This window comes from Aspergillus mulundensis (genome assembly GCF_003369625.1).
Source record: "Aspergillus mulundensis strain DSM 5745 chromosome Unknown scaffold_5, whole genome shotgun sequence".
Lineage (NCBI taxonomy): Eukaryota > Fungi > Ascomycota > Eurotiomycetes > Eurotiales > Aspergillaceae > Aspergillus > Aspergillus mulundensis.
In genome coordinates this window covers 267,943-276,775 of record NW_020797893.1, presented here as the reverse complement: position 1 = coordinate 276,775, position 8,833 = coordinate 267,943, and the positions used below count along the sequence as shown (strand labels likewise).

At 51.8% G+C, this 8,833-nt stretch overlaps 5 protein-coding genes across 5 annotated transcripts; 3 read left to right on the top strand and 2 right to left on the bottom strand.

The window, feature by feature from the left end:
• DSM5745_05452 (Mov34/MPN/PAD-1 family protein) lies at nucleotides 1-1,066 on the bottom strand (the record flags this gene model as incomplete). Its single annotated transcript, XM_026747468.1, has 2 exons — nucleotides 1-983; nucleotides 1,042-1,066. The coding sequence occupies 2 exons, from the start codon at nucleotides 1,064-1,066 to the stop codon at nucleotides 1-3; spliced, it is 1,008 nt and encodes a 335-aa protein (XP_026603300.1).
• A 603-nt stretch (nucleotides 1,067-1,669) lies between these two features.
• Nucleotides 1,670-4,147, top strand: DSM5745_05451 (putative microtubule associated protein (Ase1); the record flags this gene model as incomplete). The annotated part of the gene is made up of 4 exons (XM_026747467.1): nucleotides 1,670-1,786; nucleotides 1,842-1,894; nucleotides 1,950-2,164; nucleotides 2,214-4,147. 4 exons carry the CDS (start codon nucleotides 1,670-1,672, stop codon nucleotides 4,145-4,147), a joined length of 2,319 nt encoding a protein of 772 aa, XP_026603299.1.
• A 730-nt stretch (nucleotides 4,148-4,877) lies between these two features.
• Nucleotides 4,878-5,319, top strand: DSM5745_05450 (uncharacterized protein; the record flags this gene model as incomplete). Its single annotated transcript, XM_026747466.1, has 3 exons — nucleotides 4,878-5,033; nucleotides 5,093-5,107; nucleotides 5,161-5,319. 3 exons carry the CDS (start codon nucleotides 4,878-4,880, stop codon nucleotides 5,317-5,319), a joined length of 330 nt encoding a protein of 109 aa, XP_026603298.1.
• Nucleotides 5,320-5,646: 327 nt separating this feature from the next.
• DSM5745_05449 (uncharacterized protein) lies at nucleotides 5,647-5,964 on the top strand (the record flags this gene model as incomplete). The annotated part of the gene is made up of 1 exon (XM_026747465.1): nucleotides 5,647-5,964. One exon carries the CDS (start codon nucleotides 5,647-5,649, stop codon nucleotides 5,962-5,964), a length of 318 nt encoding a protein of 105 aa, XP_026603297.1.
• A 24-nt stretch (nucleotides 5,965-5,988) lies between these two features.
• On the bottom strand, nucleotides 5,989-7,896 carry DSM5745_05448 (uncharacterized protein; the record flags this gene model as incomplete). The annotated part of the gene is made up of 5 exons (XM_026747464.1): nucleotides 5,989-6,329; nucleotides 6,408-6,974; nucleotides 7,027-7,482; nucleotides 7,561-7,603; nucleotides 7,669-7,896. The coding sequence occupies 5 exons, from the start codon at nucleotides 7,894-7,896 to the stop codon at nucleotides 5,989-5,991; spliced, it is 1,635 nt and encodes a 544-aa protein (XP_026603296.1).
• Nucleotides 7,897-8,833: the final 937 nt, after the last annotated feature.

Here is an 8,833-nt window from a genome sequence, read left to right as displayed (position 1 = left end):
CTAAGCAGACTCTGCCGTTGGGCTTTCTCCGATTGCCTGAAACAGCTGCATCTTCACTTCAGCGGCTAACAGACCCTTGACTTCCTCCGATACAATCCGCTGGCCGTCCTTTACTACCCGCTCTAGTTGTTGATCTTTGATTTGCGTTGGGGCGCCACCGCGGGACGGATTTGTTTCGATGCCGCGAGCTACCCGGCGGGTTTTCTGGCTGAGATCGAGCATCTGTTTGCTTCCGTAGTCGCGGGTGGTGAAGAGGGGACTTTGGCTGAGAGTTGCCACCCAGTATTTGTTCCAAAGGAGGGAGAGAATCTCTGTATCAAGTGCACTTTTGAAGAGGGACACTTCGAGTGAGTAGTAATGCGACGCGTGCGCTCCAAAGTCTTCTGCCTTGTTGAGCGGGACGGTTTGATACTCGTCTTCGTCGTGCGCCTCCTTGGGCGGCTTATAGTCCTTAGGGAAAGTCCTAAACGCGCCGATATCTACTTTTCCCGCGGAGATGGTGCGCTCGGGGTCGATGACAACAGCAACGAACGGCCCGCTCATCTGCTGCATATCTTGCGTTGAGACATCGATGCCCGAAAGCCAGCATCCGTAGCCCGGATGACTGTGATACCACCCGACAGCGTTCTCCATCCTCCCTGCTTCACGACACGATTGCAAATATGAGACCATGTACTCGTTCGCTTCGTCCTGCGCGTTGACTCGGGTCTCTGTGCCCTCGACTGGGAGGCGGAAGGCGTCTGTTACGACGAATGTGTTCGGGAGGATGTAGCCTTGCATTAGACCCATGACTTCGAGGGAGCCGCCGGAGCGGGCGTGCATGACCATTTTTAGAAGGGCGACGGCGGAGATGCGGATTGATTTGAAGTAGTGCGGGTCCTTGGCCCATGGGCGGGCGTCGCTGAGAGATTTGTGTGTGGCTTCGTCGTATTTGTAGAGGGCATCGCGCTGGGGATCAATTAGGGTGACGGCATTTTCGAGCTCTACTCTCTGGGTTAGATTTATCAAGAGATCGCCCGGGGACAAGATCTGGATACTAACCCCAGGATAATTGAGCAGCTTGCATGATGGATGTGAGGTGGGTGTTTTCCCCAGTGAGCGTGAGATCGTGTTCGTGTCAGTGCAGCACAATTGAGCTCAATGGAATGTCAGATTGGGAGTTAGACGAGAAGATGGAGAAGAGCCAAGGCGATATGGTTCAAAGTAATACTGGTGGTGATAGATACGAAGTGATGCTCTGGAGCTCTGCGGAGAAGCATCAAGGCGGTGGGGTAAGCCCGGCAGAAGGAGGCGGGGCACAGCTGAGTCAGCGGTTGCTGCGGAGACCGCGATCGGATCAACAGGAGATCTCAAGGCAGTGGAAAGCTCATCGAACGCCTCCGAGAAACAAGATTCCGTCCTGGATTTGACGCCCCCAGCCCCCTGCCTCCACTTCCTTGCTGTCGCGTTGCTGGGTGCATATAACCTGTGCGGGTCCCTCATCTTGGAAATTGTTTTCATTGTTGATTTGTGGCTTTGCGTGGCTTCACCTTGTCGCTCTCCTCCCAGGCGCATTGCCGCCGCGTCCGTACATGACCTGTCAGCGGATCTCATTTCGGAGAATATTGATATCTTGAAGTCTTTGCCTTGACCGCTGTCTCTCATCCCCTGCCTTGGGGTCCAGGTTGCAATGGCCGTCGATACAAGCTATTTGACCACTCAGGTCAACAACATTGTCAGCCAGCTTCATGGGATCTTCGATGAGATCGGAGTTCCCAGCCACGAGCGCGAGTCTAGAGAAGCAGAGGTATACTCACAAGTCCTCAACAATTGGACTCCCAAAGGCTGACTATTTATGATAGCTCTTCAGTGCGCTATCGGAAACACTCAATAACCACTTGAAGCTGGTTGACGAGTAAGTGCTACTCTGGGAAACAACAATGAGGAAGCCCTAACCGATCAAATCGCAGCGAGAAGAATGAGATGACCGAAGAAGCGCACAAGCTTATCAATGCGATCCAGCAGATGGAGGAATCTCTGGTCGACGAGAAAGCCAATGGCCAGTACAGTCTCGACGCCGGTGCGCTCCAGGTTACTTATCCGTTGAACCGCTGCGTCGCCTTCCTTCGAGAACAGCATAGCGCAGTCAGCAAGTTGCATCGGCAGCGATTTGAACAAGTCAAGAGTATGGTGCCGCTGTACGTGCCGGTACATCATTTGCTAACAGCATCTAGAACTGGTCGAAGCCCTCGAGTCATATTCGTCCCATCTCGAACCCTCCTTCATCACAATCGAACTTCCTCCCACTGCACCTGGATCGTCCGTCGCACCGAGCTTCGATCTCTCCCCGACATATGTTACTGCTCTCGACGAGGAATTCACTAGAGTGTACGAAGAATACCACCGCCGTCTCGAGCTTGTGACGACAACATGCGAAGAGATCATCAAGCTCTGGGCCGAGCTTGGAACTCCACAGGCACAGACGGATTCTAGTATTGTCCAACACTACCGAGAGTCGCCCGAACAGCTTGGACTCCACGAATCGGACTTGACAAATCTGCTCGCGCGGAGGGAGAAATTGCTGGACGAAAAGAGAGGACGGGAACGCAAATTGAAAGACCTCAAGCATGCTGTGGAAGGCCTCTGGGAACGATTTGGCGTCGAGGAGTGTGACAGAAAGGCTTTCCTTGCTGCCAACCGTGGCTGTGGTCTTCGCACAATCAACGAATTTGAAGAGGAACTTTCTCGTCTCAACGAGTTGAAGAGGCAGAATCTACACCTTTTCGTGGAGGATGCACGTTGCCGTCTGCAGGAACTCTGGGACGGGCTATATTTCTCGGAAGAGGACATGCTGGATTTCACACCTGCATTCTCTGATGTCTACAGCGACGCGCTCTTGGAAGCCCACGAGGCTGAAATCGCGCGCCTGGAGGCCTTGAAGGAGCAACGAGAACCGATTTTGAACTTGATCGACAGACATCGCAGTCTTCTTGCAGAGCGGGAAGCTTTGGCGGCCTCGAGCCAGGATGCGTCCCGCTTGCTGGGACGCGGCAACAAGGGGGAGCGACGTGATCCCGGCAAGTTGCTTAGAGAGGAGAAGATGAGGAAGAGAATTGCCAAGGAGTTGCCCAAGGTTGAGGTTGAACTTAGGAAGGAATTGGAGAACTTTGAGGACGAGTTCGGACGGCCATTCCTGGTTCACGGAGAAAGATATCTCGACGAACTCACCAAGGTAGCCGCCAAACCTCCGGTCCGTTCTAAGACGCCTGGCCCGTCAAGTACCACGAAACGTAGTGCTCCACCAGCTCGCCCTGCTAGCGCCATGAACCGCCCCGGAAGCTCCATGAGGGGTCCACCTCCACCTCGTTCTACGACAAAGACCCCTATAACCGGAGGCCAACCGACCAAGTACAACACTATAGGCGCGTCGAGGTCCGGGGCCAAGTCACCGTCAAAGATCCCGGCACGAGTTCCACTGAGCAATATGCCCCATGGAAACAATTCTGACCGCCGTGGTCCGGGCACATACTCATCCAGCACTGTGAATGGCAAATTGCCTTCATCTCGTGCGCCACCACCGAGGATGAGAGCATTAACGGTCACTGACAAGGAAGAACGCGGAAGCTATCTGTTTGAGCCTCCTCGTTGCGCCAGTGCCATGTCCAATTCATTCGTGCGGCCAGTAAGCCCCGAAGATGTATACGATGACCGCCAGCGTTCCTTCATGAGCTCTTCCATATTTTCCCAACGTTCGACGGGCTTCTCTCAATCGTCACATTCCTCTGCCTCGTCTATATCCATCAAGTCGTCCCTGCAAGGAGGGTTTCCGCGGCCAAACCCATATCTGCAACACGCCCCTCCACCTCCTGCACCGAGGCAGGTGTCCAACACCTCATCTGCTGCGGATACGATAACGACGGGATCTGAAAACTGGGAGACGTTTGATGACGGGTCGGAGTCTGAGGGTGAAAGTGATGCCTACTACGCCCGACTCCGAGCAGCACATGGAAAACGCGTGGCGCCAGAGGACCAGCAGCCATCAATATCGCTGGCTGGGAAGAAAGCAAAGGGGATCCGAAGCGTGAGCCCCGAGGAGCCGATTGGAAGGCACATGGTACGAGTGGCCGGAAGTGATAACGGCTGGACCGATGACATGGAGGCTTACTAAAAGTTACCACTCTCGTTACTGCTTCACCGCGGCCGCTCGTTGAACATTATAATGAGACCATCTGACTTGATGACTCGACGATGCGACACGGTCAATATATCCTACGGTTAATGGCAATGCCACCGCCGCCCGACGAGGCCAGGTGCACCTGGCAGCCTAATTTTCTATGTTCAATTTCTGGATCCCAGTCGATAGCTCTGGGCCTGTCCTTACCACCACGCTGCTTCCGGAGACCGGTCTGGGCTCTAGACCGCGAGAGGTCGCGCATTCGTTGGAAGCCTATTGTTGTCTTCTTGTACTATGCTTTTGGCCCATGCGCGTTGAATAATGCTGTACCTTCTATGATTTAATATTGGCTTTCTATTGTGAGACCCCACTTTATATGGTTTCTGGCGAGGATCTGTTGATTTCGTGTCTTGCGCCAGTCGCAGGCATGGGTTGTTTATGTGTTTGATATCAGCAAGCGTTTATGGATTTAAGCTCGTTATGAATTGAATTGATTTCGGTGTGCACCCTTCCCCTGAACTGAGATCTGTAGGTCAATGGTGGTTTGATAGAGCTTGCTCTGTATGCATCTCAGCTTGAGCTTATTGGTCGAGATCAAGTTGTTAGTAACATGCCAGCTGTACATCCATCACAATCCGATCTTCTCCCTTTTCTCTCCTCTCCCATTTTTATCTATCACCTGCATAGCAGAGCTCAATATTGGCAAGCCCAATCTCTCATCAGAATGCATCTTTCCTCCATCATAGCGGGTATTGCCACCATCACCCTAGCCTCATCGAGCGTCATCGTCGTGAAAGACCAGGATCAGGGAAGAAACGACGCCCGCGGCGCTTGCCTTCGCTCGTGCCATCAGCAGAGGCCAGCCTGCCCGGAGAATATGGTAAGTTTCCCATAAAAGGTCAGGACAAGATGAGATGGGCTAATCGATGATGCTTATAGGATCCGTCTAAGCTGGTATGCTTCCGACCCAGGTCACCTCCGCACTAACTGAGCCTGAACCCCTGCAGGGCGAGTGCTGGTCCTGCTGTTTCCGCCAGCAATCTCGGCCCCAGGGCGCTCGTCTTTGGTCGCCGGCTGTTCCTGAATTTGACCTCGACCGCGATGGCTTTGAACGCGATGGCTTTGACCGCGATGACTTTGAGGATGAGGACAGTGTTTTTCTTTAGGGCTTGGTTGGCAATTGAGAATGAGTCTCTACTCGCAATTGACCACACAGTGTGAATCCATGATCAGCTTGACAAGGATTGGAGCAAGGTACTGGTGCCCGAGGTAAGGTAAGAGTCGAACGGAAGGCAGAGAACCTGAATAGTGATGCTAGTATTTCTTTGGCAATACAAGTCATTCCGGGTGATCCTGAAGGTCCTTTTACGTTGTTTGCCTCTAGAAACTCCGCTAGAATGATGTCCGAGACAGCAAACATGATACACCCAGCTTACAATTCATAAAGCTGGATCACAAATCCTCTACTTTCAATAAGTCTTGCAATGGACAACATGGAATATGCTGACCTTAACCGCTACCAGGACATCCTGGGCCAATTGCCCATGCTTCAGGTCTACTCGCACGTCCTCTACTTCTTCCCACTGCCAGAGTCCTCCGTCCCCTGCCAGGCAATTGTCGATGCCTTCTCAGCGGCCATCATCAATGTCCGCAAGAAGGTCCCGTGCATGGGCGCCCGCGTCATTGCCTGGCCACCACCAAACCCCCAACTCGTGGTAAAAGACCTCCAAGACCAAGCACCATTCTGGTACAGTGGACTTTATCAAGGGAGATGGATGAACCGTGAGCGCCAAAGGTTGGAAGATGATTAAGCTGGCCACCTCGTTTCGGCATCCTCACTTCTTCTCCTCTGCCAACACCAGAGTCAACCTCCCTCTCTCCAACCGCGGCACCCTCCCCTCGACCACATCAGTCGTGAATCCGCCAATACTCAGGAGGTTGTTCCCGTAGCTCTTACGCAGCGCTTTCAAGATCTCCGTATCGCTCTCGTCCTCCACACCCCCGCTCCTTTCCCGAGACTTATTTATTGGATCCCCCCAGCCCAATGGCTCATCGTCGTCAGATATTTCCTCATTGCGCTCAAATTGCTCGTCCAGTGTCTTCAAGAAAAAGTCAATCGTCCTGGAGAACTCGGTCTTCGTGATGCCGCCAGGTGTTTCGACTGAGCCTTGGATGACTGATCATACATTAGCCAAATACACCAGAAGAATGTACCCAATCCCAAGATGGTGGACATAGGTAGGTAGGCACGTACTAGGTCTGAACAAGTCGAATGCACGATCGAAGTTGGCCTCGCCGAGCCCATTCAGCACATCGACCCCCTGGTTCCGCATTTGCCTGTACGCGGCCAGCACGGCCAGCAAAAACCACGAGTACCCTTCACTGACTTTGGCGGAGTGCCACTTTGCCGCTGTTTCTTCCGACACGTCACCCCTGATACTTGCCGCGATGGTGGTTGCCGCTGCAAGGCCGCCAGTCAGCGCGAGGTGCACGCCGGACGAGAAGAACGGGTCGATGAAGCAGCCCGCGTCGCCGACAATGCGCGCGTACGGAAGCGAATATCTGGTGCTGTGGTATGAGTAGTCCGATGCAGATTTGATGGTGGTTACCATTTCAGAGGCGCTGTTCTGGTGGAGAATGCCAGATAGCATCGGTGCGAGAGTCAGCGCATCCTCGAAATATGCTTCGAGACTTGCAGCCGCGCTCTTCTTCTCGGTGGCAATGGCCTGGCTTCGCACGACGCCGACCGAGGTCGTTCCGTTGTGCAGAGGGATGAGCCAGGCCCAGCCGCTTTCGTCTGCTTCGATGTTGGCACCTTTTACTGACAACCACCATCCCTCCCAGTGAGAAGGGAAGAGCCGAGGAGTACTTACCATGCAGAGCCTCAAAGATGGGTGAGTTCTCCCTCCTGGTGTTCTTGCCGTACTTGCCTATGTTGCGGTAATAGGCCCAATTCGCGACGTTCTTCAGTGTCTTGTTATAGCGTCGGTTCTTGAGATACTTTGTCCCCAGCAGGCCTGCACGCCCGGTTGCATCGACGAGGTAGTCGAAACTAATTGTTCCTGCGAGGTTGTTGTCTTTGCGGAGATACGAGGCCGATATAGGGCGGCCGATCTCTGCATCATTGGTGGTGGTGCTAGAGGCAGAGGTGGTGCTGGGGGTAGGGCTACGACTCGGTCCAGACTTGAACTGAATGTCAGTCACCTTGACCCCATCGAAGGTCCTTGCACCGCTCTTTCCAGCATGCCGGAAGAGCATCTCGTCTGCTTCAGATCGGATCACGTTCCAGGTGTGGCCTGTTGGGCCACCGAAGGCGAGGAAGTCGGACCCTAGAAGACCAGCCCACTCGTCAACACAACATGCAATGACAACTGAGATGGATAGATATCACTGATGAATTGACATACATCCCTCGCTATTCTCCGGCGTCAATTTAAACGCTGCGCCGACCTACGCGATCGTCCATATCAGCATTTTAACCGGTACCTACGTCAGAGTCAAGCTAAAAGGGGTACCTTTTTGGTAAACCCATGCTGATCAAACGCTTTATCCGCATCAATGAATCGCAAATAGTGGCGGAATGACGGCAGCATGCTTTCGCCGATATGGTAGCGCGGGAAGGACTCGGCTTCTAGCAAGACTGTATCGATGCCTTCGCGGGCCAGCACGGAGGCCGTGTAGGAGCCGCCAGGGCCGCCGCCGATGACCAGGACTGTACACCTGTGTGGGATTTGTGTGGTCATGGCTCTTGCTTATCTGGTTGCTTGCTTGGAGAGTTCGTTCCGGTGGAAGGATGGAGTGGATCGGTAAGTGGATATATATAGAGCTCCTAGTGTACCCAGGGTGAGCATAGCGTGGCTTGCTTACCTGCTTACTTGCTAGGCTGCTAGGCAGCTAGACGAGGGAGCCAACGAGGACTGGGCGCATTCTCCAACCGAGGCTGCGTCCATAGACGCTCCACTTGCGTAATCAGCCTTAGGTATAAGCGCATTGAGAAGCTCACCCGTGCCGAAGCTACAGGAAGTATAAGCGATATCCTGCCCCGCGGGACCATAAATGCTCTATAATATCCCCCTCAAGGCACGTTTGGATCCTTGAATACCCGTTAATCATGCCTTCAAGGCCATGATTGGCTAGGTAATAGATCACTAACACCTAACTAGCACTACTTCTCTTCTCGGGAGGTACAAATGTAGTAAGATATGGAGTGTAACAACGCCCAAGTCCAATCAACTAGGGCTTACTGTACGTACTCCGTACCAAGATTCCAAAATCATTCGTGGACATATGTCATGTGAGCGTTTTAAACGCTCATGTGAGCATTACCCCTAAAACATAAGCAAAAAAAATGCCAAGCCAGGTGAGTAAGCAATAAACGCGCGACCAATCTTAATTACGTAATCTTGTATGATTAATGTAATTTTTATAAAGTACTTTTTTTATAATTTTATATTAATTAAAAATAAAAAAAAATAAAAAAAATAAATAAAATATAAAGCACTTAGTAAGCAGTTAATAAGCAGTTAATAAGTAGTTAATAAGTAGTTATAATAATTATTTTAATATTTAATATTTTTAAAATATTTTAAATTAATAAGCACTTGGCAAGCAGTTAGCAAGTACTTAATAATATTTTTTTATATTTTAAAAATAATAAATAATATAATAATAATTATATAT